Source organism: Arachis hypogaea, chromosome 16 (assembly GCF_003086295.3).
Source record: "Arachis hypogaea cultivar Tifrunner chromosome 16, arahy.Tifrunner.gnm2.J5K5, whole genome shotgun sequence".
Lineage (NCBI taxonomy): Eukaryota > Viridiplantae > Streptophyta > Magnoliopsida > Fabales > Fabaceae > Arachis > Arachis hypogaea.
Window position 1 is genome coordinate 43,858,198 of NC_092051.1, and position 21,168 is coordinate 43,879,365.

General features: G+C 32.6%; 1 protein-coding gene across 1 annotated transcript; it reads right to left on the reverse strand.

Moving 5' to 3' along the window:
* LOC112754158 (putative white-brown complex homolog protein 30) lies at positions 1-8,107 on the reverse strand. Its single transcript, XM_072219551.1, has 14 exons — positions 7,720-8,107; positions 7,516-7,589; positions 6,373-6,645; positions 5,877-5,940; positions 5,626-5,772; positions 5,481-5,515; positions 4,802-4,875; positions 3,719-4,563; positions 3,261-3,557; positions 1,975-2,466; positions 1,478-1,626; positions 1,077-1,366; positions 663-796; positions 1-427 (listed from the first exon to the last, which is right to left on the reverse strand). The coding sequence occupies exons 1-14, from the start codon at positions 7,944-7,946 to the stop codon at positions 271-273; spliced, it is 3,258 nt and encodes a 1,085-aa protein (XP_072075652.1). The 5' UTR covers positions 7,947-8,107; the 3' UTR covers positions 1-270.
* Between the last annotated feature and the right edge of the window lie 13,061 nt (positions 8,108-21,168).

The following is a 21,168-nucleotide window of genomic DNA, read 5'->3' on the forward strand; positions in this document are numbered from 1 at the left end:
TTGAACCACTGAACCCGAAACATAAAGTTCGTTAATTCACAAATTAGTTCCAAGTAATCCATAGCAAATAAGGGGGAGAAGATAAAAAAATAGAGTTATATTAAATTCCTAAGAAGCTAAATGATAATGACACATATACACCTATACTGCTAATGCCACTTTAACTGGCAGCATTATCTTACATCAAATTGGAAACTAACTCTAGTTGCAACTTACAAGGGTATTTTATGAACAAAATCTATGATTCGTAATGTAATGTACACTGATAAATCACCTCTTTTGGGAAATAACAAGGCAAAAGAAGGCCACAATTCTGGCAACGATACCATAAACAACAAGGGCAATCAGACAAAAGTCCCAGTCCCCAAGATTATACCTACTCACCAGCAGTGAAGTGCATCGTGTTATTAGCCACACCCCAGTGTACCTGATCAGAACACATCGCCACATTCAAAATTTAGCAAATTTGGCTTAGCAAAAGAAAGAAAGAAGAAGAATGTATATAAATTTTATATCAATTATAAACTTATAATGTTTTTAACTTTGCCTTGTCGAAGAAACTTCCCATATAATATATATTGCTAGGCTAAGATGGAATTATATACATACAAGAAGAGGAAAATGAGAAAAAAAGAAGTCAATGGTTAGAAGTTAAAACAGACCTTTCAGCATTTGCAATGACAAAGGCCTCCAAAGCCCATCTTGGGTAGCAAACTTTCATTATAATGTGCATGAGTATTGAATCGTCGTTTTGTTTTGCAATGAGGGTCATAACCACAGGAAGCAACACTGACCACTATAGGTGACACAAAAAGAAAAAACAAAATGAAGAAAAAAAATAAAAAAAAGGAATGAAGAAAGAAATGCGATTTACTATCAAGAAAACAAATGTTTAGAAGAATTTTTCTTTCTTCGATCGTTATGTTTAGAAACATTAAGATTGTATTTGGTACCTGTCTTAGGACAGAAATACAGAAATAAAGACATGACAACACAAAAAGTCACGTCTTTTCTGTCCAAAGATAATTACCAAATAATGACCAAGGGATGAGTTTGTTCATCGACACTATCCATACCAGCTGTGCAAGACTGTAGGCGAAGTAGATGGCGAATATATAAGCTATGCCAGTCACACAGTACACCAAACAAAGCAACACTACATAGTTACTTGCAAAGCTTGACCTCGGATTGCTGAAAAAGTAGAACATGGATAGAAAAACAACCGGTTTGATGATTGTGTTGAAAAGATCAACTGTGTCTTTAGATAGAAAATGGGCCAGGCTACTGATCCCAGAGGCGCTCTCCCTCCAGTAATTTAACTTGTCATTAGAAAATGATCTTAGGGCACCAATCTTGCAGAGTAGAGCTGCAAATATAATTTTATACATGTGAAAGCGAAATTATTAGTTGGAAAAAGATTTATCCAATGTGGAAATTCATGCTTAATAAGATGTTTTCCCCCTTCTTTTTGACTTACAGACGGCAATGATTGTAAATGTATAACCAAGGGAGCCAAATGAGTTATCATTCACTTTAGTGAGCATTCCCAAGATAGCACCAGCAACTAGTAAAAGGAGATAGTCTACAGCTTGTAATTTAGCCTCTCTCAGCCGCTGCTTACCGACCCTGAAAGGAGATTAATTTGAGTACAAGCAACACAACTGGAATTTAAAATTTGCTTGTTTTTGTATAATTTTCATTTCAAATCACGTTTGTCTCTCTCAATTTTCCTACATTTATATTGTGAGGCAGTTACCAAAAAGGCCATATGTTCATGTTGAAAGAACTACATTTTGCATCCATAGACTAGCTTAAATAAATGTGTGTGTATGTGTAAAATATATTTAATCTTTTTGTCTAGTGTGGTGTGAAGAGAAATGCTAAACAAACTTGATTAGAAAAATGAAGAATGTAGAAATTCACATGCATTGATTAAATGGATGTATACACAAATTTATATGCACTAATTCATACCGGCCAATAAAATATCTGTACTGCCTGGCTATACTAGGAGTTCTCCGGTTCGATAAGTCCTTCGACGTCATAAAGATCGCCTCAAGGCGATCTAGTTGGCTCTGAATATTATCCCTCAAATCCTCCCAAAACTCTGAGAAAAAAGATTGCTCATTCTCAGTAACCTTTATTGACTGACTTGTAGGAACCACAGTTGCGCCACCAGAAGCCGCTGCGATTTGATCAACAAAATGAAGCATATCTGGTGGCACTGCATATCCATTGTGAAGCATCCATCTGACAGGAAGTTGTTCATGAGTTACACCTGTTGCACTCGGTTTCACCAAACCTTCTAGAATGTCAATGAAATGGTCTGGAGGATTCACACGGTCCGGCACAGGAATCCCAATGCTGGCAAAGTATTCTTCTACATTTTTCACAGGGCCATGATATGCAGTAAGGCCACCTTTGGCTAGAAACACTATATCATCAAACATTCTAAACAAAGTATAGCTGCATCACAACAAAACCAATGAAAGGAAGCAAGACAAGTTTAAGTTGGAATATTAAAAGAGAATAAGATTGCAGAATGTGAAGAAGATTAAGATATAGGTGCGACGAAGTATCCATCAAAATTTATCCTTTAATCAATTATTATTTATATCGTTTTTTCTTGAATATATTAAAGGCTAAATTACTCTTTACTCTTCGGTCTCTATAAATTTTTAAAATTTATAATTAATTTTTTACATTCAAAATTTTTTAATTTAGTCTCTACATCAATTTAAAATTTATAATTAGATCTTTTTTAATAATAAACGTTACAAAAATATTTTTGTTCATTTCACATCACTAAAAAATATCAAAACATATTTGGTTAAGTTAAACATTTTAAGAATGATAAAAATGTGATTACAAATTTTAAATTAGTGTAGAAATTCAATTAAAAACTTTTAAAATATAGAAGTTTAATATAAATTTCGTAAAATTATAAGGATTAAGTAATTTAACCTATATTAAATTGTGCTATATTATTTGTACACTAAAATTAACTACTAAAATCAATGTGATTTAACTACTAAAATTGTGCTATATTATTTGTACATCTGTGATTTAATTTATTTTCAATGTATATTTTTATTTTAACATGTGCTTTAGTGATTGATTTTAGTGTATTGGTAACATAGGCTTAAATTGTGTTATTCGCAATTACTGAAATTCATGAATCCAAAGAGATTTCAACTACTCTATTTCAAGTTGAATAAAGCTGCTACAAACCAGTTGAACTCAAAAAGGAAATGCTTTACCTTGGTTGATGAAGTACCATGCAAATGTTAACGCCTTCGAGAGCTTCGCGTCGAAGAGCCTTAAGTAGCAAACTGGAAGATGCACTGTCAAGGCCAGTTGTAGGCTCATCTAAGATTAACAAGGAAGGCTCCATCACCATCTCCAGGCCAACATTTACACGTTTTCTCTGTCCTCCGGAGATGCCTCGCTTCTCTACTGTGCCGACTAGAGAATCCCTCACTGGCTGAAGTCCCAAGGACTCAATTACCCTCTCAACAATCAAAACCTTATCTGCTTTCGGCAAGTCCGCCGATAGTCTTCATTATTAAGAAAAAACCAAAGATTGAAATGAGGATAGAAATTAGAAAAATAGCTTAGAAGATAGCAAAATATAAAATGAAATGAATTTGTAATTATTTAATTCCAATATAAAAAAAATTCATAAACTAAGCTTTATAGGAAAAAATCAAACAAATACCTGCATCTTGCACTAAAACGAAGATTTTCCTCCACTGTCAAGTTTCCATGGACAATATCATCTTGTGGCACAAAACCAGTGATTTTCTTATAACAGTGAATGGAATCATTTTTTCCGTTAATAAGAATTTCACCTGTTATATTGCACCCTCTGGCTTTTCCTACCAAAGCCGAAAGGAATGTGGTTTTCCCTGCCCCTGAGGGTCCCATGACAGCTGAAATTCGACCTGGCATGAACTTGCCGGACACACACCTAAGAAGATGCTTGTTCTTCCCTTTCAAAGTGAGAGTTATGTCCTTGAAAGCTATCTCAATCACAGGCCTTTTTCTCACTTCCTCTCCTTGTTCGGTGGCCATCGATATCACTCCTGAGAATGTCAAGTTAGTGTTCTTCTCTTGCTGAGCTTTCTCCTTCTCAATCTGGCCATAAGCATACCTCAAAATCTGGCTATGTGTATGCAGATTCTTTCCCTTTGTCATCTGCTGCTTCTTCACATTCTTATCTCCAATCTGCACGTCGAAGCCTTCCTGACTGTTGGGATCATTCTCAATGGAATCCATCATCTTGGAGAGGTTGCTAGGCTCCTTGTTGTTCTCTACATTTGCCATGGTATTTGGAAGATCTGACATCTTCTGTGACTTCCTTCGCGAGAAGGTGCGATTCAACGACTCCATTGTACGCTTCTTGGCAATATCTTTTGCCATCTTCCACCTTTCACGTGCTTGCACCGTTTCTCTAACATGCTTTGCTGCACGTTCTCTGGATTTCGCTTGCCTTCTTTCTCGGGTCGCAAGAACTTGATCAGAACAATTATAAATGAAGACTAGGAGTGTACTCAAAGCCACCTACACATAAATTCAAAAAGAAAGTAATATTAGCGGAACTTATATGTTGATCTCATGGTATTTTTTTTCTTCTCTTACAAGATAAGTAGAAGATTTGTAGAGAAAATGCAAAGAATGAAAAAGACAAATTAATTAGACTTGAATGAAAGATTTTAATACAGCATAGCTAGTGAAGCAAAATGAATAGAGAGGAACTTCAAGATGACCTTCATCCAGTACTTGATCGAAATCTACTTACAATGAGCAAAGCACTATAAGCATGCATCGTTTGGCTTTCAGATTCTGGATTACAGGTACTCAACTTGGAGCATGCTGAAAAATAATAAAGAACTAAATATAATAATTTTTTTAAAAGAAAATAAAATATTATTGGTAGATGATCTTTTGATGCCTACTTTGATATTTTCTATTCTCATGAAACAAAGAAGAGCTTGCAAATGGATAGAAAAGTAAATGTCCAATTATTGGTAGATAATTGTAGAATCTTCCTAATTATAGAATATATTCAGTTCAATCTTAGAGACATTACAAATTCTTGCAATATATTTAAGATATAGTTACATGAATTTATTAATTAAGTAGCCTACCGCGTACCAATTTATCTACATATCAAAAAGGTCATATGTATATTTTTTACATAAAATATTTTATATATATTGTACCGTGAATTAAGTAGGGTATCGCGTACCAATTTATCTGCATATCAAAAGGTCATATGTATATTTTTTACATAAAATATTACCGTGAATTAAGTAGCGTATCGCATACCAATTTATCTGCATATCAAAATATTATATGTATATTTTTTATGTAAAATATTTTATAGATATCCGTGTACCACATATTGCATACTAGAACGCAGTCCGTTCCGTGTATCTATGGTTTAAGAACACATAATGGCATAAAATTTGACTCACCAATTGGATCAGTTGATCCAGCCCTGCAATAGTATCTGAAATTGCGCAACAATAATTGTACTAGTGAGTGTGGATTCCGATTAATAGTAGCAAATGTGTGGAATAGGCAGTGATAGTAGCCAAAAATAAATATGCAGTTGAATACCCCTTATTGCAAACAGACTTTTGGGTTGTAGTTGGGCAATAATGTCCTGCTTCACAGAATATGTTAGTATTGTTGACAGCACTACTCCAAGTATCAGCACTACCACAACTATGATTCTTGTCCCCTGCAGGGACCTTGTAACCATATCTGCCATGCAAATTTTTGTGTATTTTGAAACATTAATCAAACTTTTATCAAATCAAACTTTCTTTTTTTCATACACTATGGATGTAAGATTAATTAGAACTTACGGGTTACATACTCCATTTTGTGCATCTAGTGTTGAAATTGGACAATACGAACCAAGGGGGCAAGCTTCATTAAGAGGAAAATCAATTAGAAAATAGTTTGAGAATTTTAAGTGAAATCATCATAGGATGGTTAAATTACATTTTCAGTTTCTACGATTTTACTAAATTTATAATTAAGTCCCTATCATTTAAAAGTTTTCAATTGAATATTTATATTGCTTTAAATCTTATAATTAGATCTTTACTATGCAAAAATCATTAGAGTTAACAGAATACTTTAAAAATAAGATGTTCAGAATTAGAGATTTAATGCTAAATGTAGGTATCTTTAATTTGAAAAGAAAAATGTTGTTAACTCTAATATTTTATGCACAATAAGTCAATAAGAACCTAATTACAAAATTTAAAATAGAGTAAAAACTTAATTAAAAACTTCAAAATATAGAGAAAGACTAGAAACTGTAATTTATAATAAATATAATCACATTCCACTTACTTATCATGCAAGTCAAGCCCTCAGGGCAGAAGAAGCCCTCACAACAAGGTTGGGAATTTGAAACTCTAGAAGGAATTTCCTCCTTATTATCCTTCTTGAGATCAATAGGCTCATCAGCACTACAACTCCAACCAGGTTCACAACCAGGAACCCATGAAGTCAAGTTGCAATTCCTGTTTGGTTTCACATAATTCCCATCTGAACCCCCTTGCAACAAACTCCTGAAGTAGTACCTTATTTCCGCTGCTGTGCACATCCGATCTCTGAAATCCCCTGTCAATTCAATTGCATTATATTCTACTTTATGCCACTGCCATGAATCCATTAGTTTCCTTCACACTACAAAAATATGCCTTTCACTTTTCAGGAATTCTTAGAACATAAAGAATGTTTTACTCTCAGCAGTGTATACAATGCTCAACATTTAGACTTTTGTGAACCATCATTTTCTCCCACTTCCCTCACATGCTGAGCATTCAACACTTGAGAAAGCTCTCATTAGGAAACATGTCAACATGTAGAGTTTATACAATTTTTCTTTTTGTTGTTATCTAGGGTATTTACTTATGGAAAAGATGACTAATGACTAAATCTCTTCGCACTCAAAATAGTTGGATGCTATCCAAGAAACTCTCCATTTCAAGCTTTGGAGTCTGTACAACTTTTCTTTTTTACTGTTGTCTAGGGTACTTACTTCTGAAAATGATGACTAATATCTAAATCTCTTTGCACTCAAAATAGTATGGATACTAGTCAAGAAACCCTTCATCTCAAGTTTTTAAATCTCTACAACTTTTTATTCGTTATTGTTATACAGCGTATTTACTTCGAAAAATTATGACTATTAGCTAATTGCACTGAAAAGAGTAGGGTATGGATGCTAGCCAAAAAAACCCATAATCAAGTTTTATAGTCTATACAACTTGCACAAATAACTCCAATATTTAAGAAATGAGCAACGCTACATGAACATCAAAATAACGGTCGGAGTTAGATTATCTGCACTATTCCTAATATATACACCTGACCAGATTTTCCTTAAATTTTGGAGGTTAGAGAATATTTTTGCTCAAAAACAAATGTTAATTTCACTACAAGAATAAAATACGTCTCAATATATTATTATTAGGAGAGTTGTCATACCTTTTTGCTTAACACAACCATCGACGAAATCTAACTTGCCCTTGAAATCAAACGCTTCCAGCCAATCTTTTTTTCTGAAAAAGATGGGAAATTGCAATGAATTGCATGTTCATAAATAATACAAAGATGTGACTAATTAAGTAATACTATATCTATTTATATAGATACACACACACACAAGAGATCAAAGCTAAGACAACGCACATATCCTTAATGCAGTAGCCTAGGTTTTTCTTGATATCTATCGTTAAAACTGTGGCAAGAGCTTCAATCTCCTTGTAAATTTCTTCCGTGTAAAATGATGGTATCATAGCAGAAGTTGGTTGCGGGTCCGCAGATTGAACACGTGGTAGAAAACATGAGAGTAGTAAAACGAGGAATACGCCATTATTAATAATAATGTTCTTCCTCATTCCATAATTCATTTCCATAATTTGAAGCCCGCCCGCAAACTCAAGGAATTAAGATGATGATGATAATCATGCATGGCATCAATATTGTTCTTCAACAACAACAACATGCATTTGGATTGAATTGGGTCAAAAGGGTCTTTTGATTTTGGATTTAAGAAATTAAATGGCCGAGAGAAATGGGAGGCTAGATTGAAGGATGTGCAACAATGCCATGCTTTCGTTTATTTATTTCTGCTCTCAAAACTCAAAACTTAATTGGCTTCCATTTCAAGAGAACATATTTAAAACAACGTGCATTAATACTCTTCAGCTAGCCTCGTTGATTGATTGATTTCATGATTTGTAGTCATGACATGTCACGCTAACTCAAGCCCATTCATCATTTACAAATATTGAATCTTAAATTAATTCTTAATAAATTGTGTGTTGAATAAATAGATTATATTTTAAAAAGTAAAATTAACATTTTTTTAAAAACATAAGTACATTATTCTCCAATAAAATAAAAAGATAAATTAGTCTATTAAGTTTTCTAAAATTTTAAAATTAATTAATTATGTTTTAAACAAAATTTATTAAAAAATAATTTATCTAATATTTTAATAGATCAAATATTAGTAATTTATCAAATTTTCGTTACTAATTTATCGAGAAAGATAAATAGGAACAATTTTGTCTACAATCCAACACGAAACAATAAAATTAAGAAGGATTTAGTTTTATTTATTGACATAGTAAAACCTTTTTTTTTTACATGTAGTAAAAGAATTTATATCAAATATATACTATTGGAAGAGATTCACATATGGCAATATCCTTTTCGAAATATAATATTTCAATCACTTTAACGATTCAAGATATAATAAAACAAAATATGAATATCGATTTACATTTATTTGTATTAGATTTAGTTAATTTTTATTTGTATTAAATTGAACTAAATTGTTAATTTAAATTATATTTATCAAAATTTTAAATTAAAAATTTTATATTTTAAAATTTTAAATTATTTAAATAAAATAAAAAAATTAAATCAAATCAAATAATAATATATCTCAAATACAGTAGGGTAATTTCTCTTTGACTGTATCAGGACACTAGTAAAAGATTACAAAGTGTTTATATCATGCAGAGAAAGTAATATTGATCAATTTTGTACTTAAAATTTTATCGAAATAAGACGGGTTAGATGCCAATATCTAAATATGCTAGTGAATAAAACTTTTTTCTTTAATAGTATGAAGATATTATGTATATTCACACTAAGATTGATCCTTATTATCAATTTCTTGACCAAACCTTATCTTATCTTATTTCAAATTGAAATCTTATGAATCGAATTATAACTTAATTTGAAATATAATCAATTAGAATCTTATCCATATTTAAAACTCATCATAAAATATGTAATACTCTAACACACCGAGCTTTACGCTATATATACTCATAAATTAAAGATGGTAAAACGTTAAGATACACTTAAAAGAGATATGCATACATAATATAGAAGAATAATATCATAACTAGGAGCCCGTGAAAAAAAAATAAATATCGAAAATCGTTAAACCCACAATGAACGTGTTAAAGCGAATAAAGTTGGATACAAAAGTAGAATATATATATATATATATATATATATATATATATATATATATATTACAAAATAGAAAACCTGTTTCTCCAAAGTAAAAGTCTCTAAGAAGAATATACAGAATATATAATAAAGTTTTAAAAGTGGAGAGAATTCTAAAGCCAAAATAAATCTCAAAAGGATCTTTTTCGCTTCATCATCTAGAATTCTGCACCCTCAACAAAGTGCATTGCATTCTGTATCTGAAAAACAACAAATCCACGATAGGTGAGAACCCGAAAGTTTTCAGTAGAATAACCGGTTTAAATAAAAACTACATAAAAAAATATGAACCCACTAGATAATTCTAATCTCCAACTTCACAGGAATCTAAGCCTAAGGTTTTAACTAATCCATACAAGATTAATTTGCTCAGTTAAACATATTTTGAACTACCATTAATCCCATCCATTTCCAACAGTCATCATCTTTAATCCTACTCCCAAGTCTCATTAATGAAGTCAAACACAAACAATAAGCAATATAAAGCAAATACAGTTAGAGAACAATTACAATAAATAATACAGTTAACAGTTAATTAACAAAATGTCAAATAGACAAGCCAAAATAATTATGCAGACCCAAGCAATTTCAAACAACTGCAGTATGATGCATCTCTATCCTATTAGCCGTGTGCTCGCGTGTCAGTTGCACTGCCAGATCCAACACAACTAGTAGCTAATCTGAATATCATCTCTCAGTTGCGCATCCCCAGGAGGAATTAAATCGAGGAATGATATGAAACAAAAGAGAGTGCATTCTCACCTTCTCCTGGAGGTATTGGCTGTGCCATAAAAAAAAATAATAGAGTACTGTCTCACTCAAAGAAGGGTGCCTTCTCATCTTGAAACCAAAAAGAGACTGTGATGCAACTATAGGGAATCGTTCATTCTAACTCATTCACACTACAGCCAGAAATTGAATCGAAGGGAATCCTTAACTTTCCATCTAATTTTTCGATGTAATAAGAGAGGAAATTCTCAATCCCACTTGTCCACCACAATAAGAGTGGGAATCCTTCATCCTCAACTTGTCTATCGCAGCAAGAGAGAGAATTCTTTATCCTCAACTTGTTTATTCGTGAGCGGGACAACGCCATCGTCCTCACCATGGACGGGACGAACCACCATCCCACAACATCAATAATGCAAGCGGGACAAAATTCACGCGCTTGCCAATCAATAATCATTATCAACCAAACTCATTATCATCATCAAATTCATCATGAGCATGAGCATCTTTAGTTTGGTGTTGTGATGTATGAGCATCTTTAGTTATTTTCTTTATTATTTCTTTAAATAAAGTTAGTGATCTCCTTATTATAGTTGAGATTTTTGTGTTTTAATTAATATTTTTTGGAGTTGTTTTGAGTTTTGATATGTTTAGCTAGGAAGTTGTAAAAGAAATTGAGCAAGAACAAAGATGGAGAAAGGCAAGCAAGAGAAGCACTGGGAGTAAGGAAAGAAGGTGGCATCTAACACCACAAGCCAAGCGTTCAATGCTAATCATAAAACCAACTTCCAGTAAACTTAGTGATACTGTCAAACTTGACCTCTTTGTATTAAAGTGATGATAACTTGAGTTATAGAGGTCTAAATAAGGCATTTTTAATAGCGTTAAAAATCTAACATCCGGAAATTCAGATTGATATGCATATGTCTATCGTGGACATCGAGTTTGAGGGGCACACGACTATCATCTTTTCGTCACAAAATTCAGCGCCCAAAAATCTGGTGCCCAACGCCACTCCTCCAGAAGCACTCTAGTAGCCTGTCCACTCCATCTGCATCTAACGCCACTTCACTTGGCGTTCAATGCCAATCAGATAGAGGCCTTAAGAACTATAAATAAGGTCTGGCGTTGAACGCTACTCCCTCAAGTCCAACGCCACTTCATGGGCCAATTCCCATGGCATCCCAATCCTTCACCAATCTCTCTAACTTCAAGTGCATACTTTGTTGACCCAAGATCAAGTTGCAAGCCCATGATTCCAATGAAGTAACACACCAAGTTTTGAATCCTAATTACAAGGAAGATCATTATTAGTTAAGATTGATTAGGAAAAGATATGATTTGATTTGATTCTGTTTGATTTAGTTTGAATTTAAATTTTAGGTTTTTGTTTAGGTTTTAAATAAGTCCAAAGAGTTATTCGAAGGGGGACATTTTACTATACAATCCTAATTCTTGGTTTCTCTGCACCATGAGCAATTAATCTCCCCTGTTAAGGTTAGAAGCTCTGTTTATCTCTTTTATGGATTATTAATTTAAGTGTTTTATTATATTTGAGGTTTATACATTGATTGATGAGCGGATAATTTATACGCTTTTTGGCATTGTTTTTAGTATGTTTTTAGTATATTTTAGTTAGTTTTTATTATGTTTTTACTAGTTTTAATTCAATAATCATAATTCTGTACTTTACTATGAGTTTGTGTATTTTTCTGTGATTTCAGATATTTTCTGGCTGAAATTGAGGGACCTGAGCAAAAATCTGATTCAGAGGCTGAAGAAGGACTGCAGATGCTGTTGGATTCTGACCCTCCTGCACTCGAAATGGATTTTCTCGAGCTACAGAAGCCCAATTGGTGCGCTCTCAATTGAGTTAGAAAGTAGACATCCTGGGCTTTCCAGAAATATATAATAGTCCATACTTTGTCCGAGTTTTGATGACGCAAACTGGCGTTTGAACGCCAACTTTCTACCCTATTCTGGCGTTAAACGCCAGAACTGGCATAAAAGCTGGAGTTAAACGCCCAAACTGGCACAAAAGCTGGCGTTTAACTCCAAGAAAAGTCTCTACATGTGAAAGCTTCAATGTTCAGCCCAAGCACATACCAAGTGAGCTCCGGAAGTAGATTTCTACACTAACTATTCTAGCTTACTCATTTTCTGTAATCCTAGATCACTAGTTCATTATAAAAACCACTTTTAGAGATTCATTTTGTACCTCATGACATTTTACACTTCATATTGTATCTTCTATGGCATGAGTCTCTAAACCCCATGGTTGGGGGTGAGGAGCTCTGCTGTGTTTTGATGAATTAATGCAATTACTACTGTTTTCCATTCAATCACGCTTGTTTCTATTCTAAGATATTCACTCGTACTTCAACTTGATGAATGTGATGATCCGTGACACTCATCACCATTCTCAACCTATGAACGCATGCCTGACAACTACCTCTATTCTATCTTAGACTGGGTGCATATCTCTTAGCCTCCTGATTCAGATCAGAGTCTTCGTGGTATAGGCTAGAATTATTAGCAGCCATTCTTGAGATCTGGAAAAGTCTAAACCTTGTCTGTGGTATTCCGAGTAGGATCTGGGAAGGGATGACTGTGACGAGCTTCAAACTCGTGAGTGCTGGGCGTAGTGACAGACGCAAAAGGATCAATGGATCCTATTCTAACATGAGTGAGAACCGACAGATGATTAGCCGTGCGGTGACAGCGCATTTGGACCATTTTCACTGAGAGGATGGATGGTAGCCATTGACAACGGTGATCCACCAACATACAGCTTGCCATGGAAGGAGCCTTGCGTGTGTGAAGAAGAAGATAGTAAGAGATTCAGAAGACAAAGCATCTCCAAAACCTCAACCTGTTCTCTATTACTGAATCACAAGTATCCTTTATTTCATGTTGTTTATCTTTCATAAATACAATCACTCTCATCATTAATCTCCTGATTAAGATTTACAAAATAGCCATAACTTGCTTCAAGCCGACAATCTCCGTGGGATCGACCCTTACTCACGTAAGGTATTACTTGGACGACCCAGTGCACTTGCTGGTTAGTTGTGCGGAATTGTGAAAAGTGTGAATCACAATTTCATGCACCATTGATCTATTTCATGATTGAGTTTTTGTTCTTCATCCTAAATATTAGAATTGTTGGAAAATATTCTAACACTATTTTGGATTCTAGTATTACTTTAAAAATTTTAATATTGGAATTAGCTTAATTAAAAACTCTTTCTTATGACTTTTTGATTTAACTAGGAATAGTATTTTAAAAAGTGTGCGAACTTTATAATTTTCAATTGTCTCTAGTTTTGAATAAGTGATATATAATTCGGAATCTTCCATCAGACATCGAAGATCAATTTTAGGCAGGAAATAGATTATATGACAGAGGTTAGTATTTTTGCTCTATGTATGTTAATATTCAACACGATCGTAATTTTCTAATTTTCTAATAATATGTTGTAATTTGTTTGGTTGGCCGTACGAAGGACTTATCATACCCGATGAGTTACATTGACACCTTGATGTGTGTGATACAATGGTGCCATTATTGTCATTTAAATGTGTCGAATGACACCCTGCAAATCAAATAATGCGCTAGTTCGGGTATGCACAACCCACCCTTGAGTCTACAAATTAAAAGTCATTAGAGTGAAAAATCATTGTATCACTCTTTGTGGAGTACAACTTCATAACTGGAGGGTGGTACAATAATAATACAAATCTAGCTTCTTCATAATAAACATCAACAAAATAACATTCAAGTGAAGACATGTGCAAAAAAAAAAAAAGGAGAAACATATCATGAGCGCAATAATCACATATTAAGTGTCAGTCCAGAGTTCCCTGCGAATGTCTTGGCACAACAAGAAGTGCATCGGCAAAAGCCTCAACACCAAGAAGAATTAGTACTAGCCTATAATAGATTTCATGCAATTAACTTGTTGGCCATCCACCAAATCTAAAACAAAGTAAAAAAAAGAGACTACATCTCGACACTATTTTTCACTTAAATGTCAAAATAAGAAAGTTTTTCAAGATGAGTACAGAATAAAACCGTTTCTTTCTAATCCTTAATTACTATAAATTGTGTATCACTATATATAACGAGATAGTGTATAAATCTAAAGAAAAATTAGTTAAGGTTTAAATAGTCTAAGCAATAGGCTATTAAAATCTTCCATGCAAAAGTAAAACAAGGATTATGATTATCATGAAAATATATTTTGCTTTCTTGTTGAACGATAAAATTCATATTTCAAAAATAAAGATAGATGCTTCACCAAGTGAAAGTCATAATTGTCACCTAAAGAGAACAATTTTGAGCAGTTCATTAATCTTTACTGGTTAAAAATATTTGTTCATAAATACTTACTTTGACAAGTATTGTTTATTCAATAATTTTACTGTGAAATTCTATTAGAACAAGAGCATCCAAATTCACATCATTTTCATAGAGAAGGAAATAAAATAAAATTAAAAAAAATAAAACCTTAAAGGAGTTGTTAGCAAAGGCAAAGAGAAAAAAAGACTGAGATTAAAGTTAATGGTGACCAAGAGGAACATAGTGGTAACGTCGAAACTTAACACAAAGGTGGACTAGATATGCAGCAACTGCGGCATAATCATGGTGCAGTAGCCTTGGCGATAGAAGCAGCAGTGATCTTCTGGAATCCTAGATGAGTAAGAGCGGTGATGTTACAGGGACATATACAAAACACAACAACACAAAAAAACCTGAATATATGGTGTGACCATGGTATAAAGAGGTAAGAAGCTTCGCAAAGACAATTGTCTCATCTTTTTTAATTTGTGATTAAAAGTAGTCTATTTTTTTAAAATTGTGATTAAAAAAGAGGAATGTGTTAAAATAAAAAAAAAACAAAATTTTAATTACTAAATTTTCTAAAAACAAATTTACAGGGCCAGATTTTAAATATTTCTATGACGGTTAATGTTCATCAAAAACAGAGTAAGGAATCCGTTGCCATAAAGGCAACTATTTAGTGTGTGTTTGGATTGTGGTTTGTCAATCTAGAGTTTGAATGAAAGTGATTCTATAAAATTGATTTTGGATAAAAGTAAATTTGTGTCAATATGATTTATGTTTGGTAATTCTATACTAAAATTTATTTTGATAAAATAAATATTGTTTAGATAATATTAGTTAAAATTATTTTTGGATAGATATATAATTACTAAAAAAGACATGACATTAAATTATAATGATATTTTTTTATACATGTTTAATTTGTTTTATACTTTTTTTCTTATATGTTTTTATATAATATATTTTTAGTACGCTATAATTTTTTAATATTATTATTATTTATAGTTAATTTTTTTGTTTAATTTATTTTTTCTAATGGGATCAATAAATTATATTATAAAAAGATAATAATAAATATAATGCATAAAAATTACTATTATAAAAATATATAATGTCAAATAAAAATTAATAAAAAAATATAAATAATAAATAATAGAAAAAAGAACTCCTATAAAAAAAATAATAAGAATCCTATAAATAATACAATAATATATATGAAGGATAAAGTTGGTAAAAGAAAAATAAATATTAAATATTAATAGTTAAAAGATAGTTAAAAGTGCAAAAAAAAAGCTAAAAAGTGTTGTTTTTTGCAAACGTAATTTTGTGATCAAAATCACTTTTATGTTTATAAAGAGAAAAATTAACCAAATAAAAAAATTGAAATTTTAAAAAGCTTATTTTTTTAAAAAAAATAAACGTAGTTGTGAAAGACACTCTTAATTATTTTTGTTCTTTGTAATCATTTTTGAACCGTCATTCAAATTCATGAGAAAAAAAAACTTAAGAAAAACGCTAATGAAATTATGATTATACGGTGTACTCCCCCACTCCACCAGCACAGTTTAATTTCCAGGGATACAGTGAGTCAAGCCATGAGACTGGACCGACCTGCAACGTGGAAATTGGAACAACTTCCGTCAACTCTCGCCATTGTCCACGAAGCTTCATAAAATTTCGCACCAAAAAAAAAATTCAGTTCACCGTTTATCTGTTGTTTTACTATTCTTTTCATTTTTTTTTATTTTATCAACTTTATTTTATTTTATATCAAGTATGAAACAAAAGAAAAGAAAATCAGAGCGAGAAACAAAGCCACTAAGGACTACAATAACTCAGCAGGAACGAGCGCCACGCTTCGGAAGCCCTTATTCCTCAATCACTCCATAGCAAACCATCCAAAATTTTAGTATGAAATTTAAGAGAAGTTCCTAACTAAATTAGGTGTGAAAATGACAGAGAATTTTTAGGTACTTGGGCTTTAAAATAAGAATTAAAAAATGAGACATAGTTGAAACTTGGCGCAAGAATATTTGTTTATGTAACTTTTTTTTCTCAAAATCTAATTGTCATCATTAAAACAAAAATTCATGGTATGGTCTTCGTTATCTTTGGGAATTTAGTTTGATATAATGTACGAATTAATTACAATTAAAAATCTAAAAATAAAATGTATTACTAATAAAAGAAAAACAAAAATATTATATACACATAAAAAAATCACCAAATTAACTAATATATATTTATACATAAATATATATAGTGTTTAATTTATTTCGATCGAATATTTTATATTTTAAAATGTATTTTATACCAATTATTGATTTAGTATTAATTTTTTTTATATGTCCATAGTATAATTAAATATATATAAAATATTAGAATGAAAAGGCTTAATTCAATTTCAAAATTTAAATCAGCAAACGTATATATAGTAAATGCTCATTTCTTAATAATAGATATTAAACTAACTACTTGGATTGGTTGAAACATTTATCAGAAATTCGGATTCCGTTCTATGTATATAATAATTTATTTGCTAATATTAAATATTTAAATAGAGTTTAACGTCAAATTTTTAAATGAAATTTAGATCTAGGATAAATCAATTCTTAATACGTCATGTTAAAATATATTAAGAAAAATAAAAAACAAAAAAATATATAAAAATATTAAATATACATTAAAATAAATTATAAAAATTATTCATCATGTATTTATATATAAATATATATAATTTAATTTATTTTTAATATATATTTTATATTTTAATATATATATTTTACAGGACAATTTATGTATTTAAATTGTTTAGTTTCCATATTTATCCATTTACAAATTTTTAATCTAGGAGACGTAAATACATTGTTTCACATATCTATAGAAACTGCTATTGACAGTAGCGGTCTATAGATACACGTAATCCGCTATAGGCAGCCACGGATTACGTGAGAGAATCTAAACACAGAAACCACTAGAGGCTGTTGCGATTTCTGTTGAGGTTGGGTTGTGCATAAACCGCTACTGGTGCGTATGGAGATGCGTGCGTAAACCGCTGGAGGCAGCAACGGTTTACGTGTAGTGTGGGTGCCTATATAAATCGTTGTAGGCAACAGCGGATTTTTCATTTAGAGTGGATCTTGTATTTTTCTAGAGAGAGAATTCTAGAGAGAGGGCAGAGCAACTGGAGAGCGGGGCCGAAGTATCCTAGTGCGACCTCTAGTTAGATACCATGGCAGAAGAAAGGAGCCTGTACCAACTGAATGGTGTTACCCATGTTGCCGGTGTCATTGCTGACGAGGTTAGTTATATGTTATATTTTTTTTACCATTAGCAATTTTTTTTTTAGTATTAGCATTTATTTTTTTTAGGACTTGGCATTTATTAATTAGAAAAATGGTTTGTTAGGTAGAGGAAGTAGAATTTATAGTTTAACCCTTATAGTTTGGAATTTGGCATTGCATGTTAGGATGTGGAATGTAGTGAGGCTGTATATAGGAATCGGTTTGTATAGCGGTTTTTGTTCATTTAGTTTCCTTATATTGTATTTTGTAAGAAATATTTTTATTATTACAATGTTAATGGTTACCGGGTCAAGGCGACTTGCAATTGTAATTCTTCTTTCGCGCTACCTCCTGCTTCTACAGAAGATCGATTGGTGGGAACCAAAGACGATCGATTCTTTATTCCCCCAAGGGAGTTGCCAATTTCTTTCCCCCTTGCCGCCTTCCTTAACAAGCTTTGCTTCACAGGGTGAGAGGTGAGACCAAGAATAACACAGATGCCGAAATGCTTTTGGGAGGAGGGTAACAGTCATGCTATATACGAAATACTTAATAGCTAACGGCCGTATGGCATCTATCCATCCATGCTGAATGGAGCCCAACCTAATAAAGGGATTAGATCGAGGTCCTGAAATTGTGTTAAATCAATTTTTGTTGAAGGGCTTTTTTAATTGTGTAACCTTTTTTCGTATTAGGCCCAAAAACAAGTTTTTTTTCGCATTTTGATTTGACGATTGACTAATAGGTTAATAGTTTAATTGTTTAGTTGTTTAATTTGTGTCGCTATTTCATCATGCTATAAGTTATTTGTTGTTATTAGATGGGGAGATTTGTTGTAGATAGCAGAATTTAATTATTTACGGTATGTCTTTTGCGTTGTGTGTGTAGCCTGCTAAGTGTATCTATAGTGTGAGATGGCAACAAAATATGCCCATGTATGACAGGATCATCCCGTATTTAGAGAGGGCTAGATTGTACCACTTAGCCAGGTTAAACAGCCACTGGTTCTGGTTGGACGAGCCCTTGGTCAGTGCGTTCATCGAGAGGTGGCGTCTTGAGACGCACACCTTTCATATGCTTTTCGAAGAGTGCACAGTGACATTGCAGGATGTGGCGTTTCAGCTTGGGTTGCCTGTCGATGGGGAGGCCATGAGTGGTTGTCTTAGTGAGTTTGAGAAATTCATGGAGGGTGCCCGACCAGCTTGGGAGTGGTTTCAGGATCTATTCGGTGAGCTGCCACCACCGAATAAGGTCAAGCAGATGACAGTCCACTTTACATGGTTCCATGAGAGGTTTAGGGTCTACCAGCAGATGCGATCGAGGACACTGTTTTCATTTACGCACGTGCCTACATCATGATGCTGTTATCCACTCAGTTATTTGGGGACAAGAGTGCGAACCGGGTACATATACGGTGGTTGCCATTTGTGGCGAACCTTGATGATATGTGTAACAACCCTGTTTTTCGAGTACGAGAGATCTTTTCTGAAGGCACGGATTTTTCCGGAAGATTAGTAAAGGGAAAACCTCTGATATATCATCAAGCATCTCAATCCTTTGATATATCAATAACGCAATCGCAGAGAATCTAGTTTTTGAACCGTATCGGTTAGGAGTTTTGATTTTGATTTTCGTAAATAGTCTCAGTTTGACAAACCAGAATTGATTCATGAGAGAAGAGAGATAATAGTATAATATTATCATTATATGAGTATTAGAAGCTGCTAGAATGATATTATAATGTTACCTGGTCAGTTTTAGTTAAAAATAGGAATCAGTTTAACCGGGTTCACAGTTTACTAGTGCAGCTTAGCACCAGCACTCTTTGATGACTTTAGTAATGCTAAGGCCTTATCATACATGTTCTATTCTCATAATAAATATATTACTAGTGTCATTTATGCTAGTAGCTCAGAAAATAATTTTTAGAGATGTTTTTACAAGTGTTCCGATACACCTAGTTTTAGTAGTTATACACCAGAGATATTTTAATATTATTTTAATCCACCTCCAAGCCAACCAATCACAACTCACCCTACACCCCCAAAACCCCCAAGGCTGCCTCATTTGCTCATTGTGGACGAAAATCATCAAGAGAAAAAGGAGAGAAAAGTTCTTAGTTCCAAAATTTCAATGCTTGATTTTTGCTGAACTAAAACTCAAATCAAAACTCCGATTTCACCAAAATGATCCTCTCTTCTTCCTCTACATAACCATATAACATATCAAGGCTGGAAATAAGGTGAGATGGTTGTCTTCCTCCCTCTTCAATTCGGTTTTCAAGGAAACATGCTTAAACATGTGTTTTCTTGATGTTCTTCCTTAGGAATCATGCTTAACTTGACTTGAGGGTCAAGAAACGTTAATTTCCAACAAGGCTAAGGTGAAATATCCCTTCCTAACGTGCTGAGTAAGATTTTTTTAGTTGAGGGTTTTTGGATTTAAAGTTGTTCTTGATGTGATTTAGGAGGAAAAAGTGCTTAAGGACCACCTGAAAGTATAGCCGAATTAGGAGCAGCAAAACCAGGTAAGGTTTAACGAATTTAATCTTTATTGATTGTGTTTAATTTGTGTGATTATGATATGGTTTGGCTGTGCTTGAAATTGATTGTTTATATGAGTGATTCTTGTTGAAATTTTAGTGAAAATTTGATGAAATTTGATGATATTCAACTTTGAATTTGTGTTCTTCATGGATGCTGAAAAAACGAACCCTAGGACTTAAATTGGGGTTGAATTTGTGTTGAAATCAAGTGGGAAATAAGGGACTTTAGTGGCTGCAATTTTATTTTGAATTATGGTAAAAATCGGTTACTGAAAAGATTGAAAAATGGGTGAAAACAAAGAAAGAATCTGAAAAATTTACGAAGAACACGAAGAGTGTGGTGAAGAACATTGAAGAACACCTTTTAGATCTTAAAAAGGGCAAGGTTGTAATTATTTTAGTGTTTGAGGGGTTATTTGATAATTTCTGAAAGTTAGGGTGGTTAAAGTAGAAATATTAAAAGCTACGGGTGGTAAAAAATAAATTTTAAAGGTTAAAAGTTAAAGTAGGGTAATTTTAAAAAATTTAATGATAAAATAATAAATAATAATAAAATATTAAATAATAATATTTAATTAAAAATAATATTTTAATAAAAATAATAAAATAATGCGAAAAAAGCAGTTTTTCGTAAAAGCTTTAGAAAGACAACTTTAAGCGCAGAATCTCATAATTACTTTCATAAAATATTTAGGGAGTGG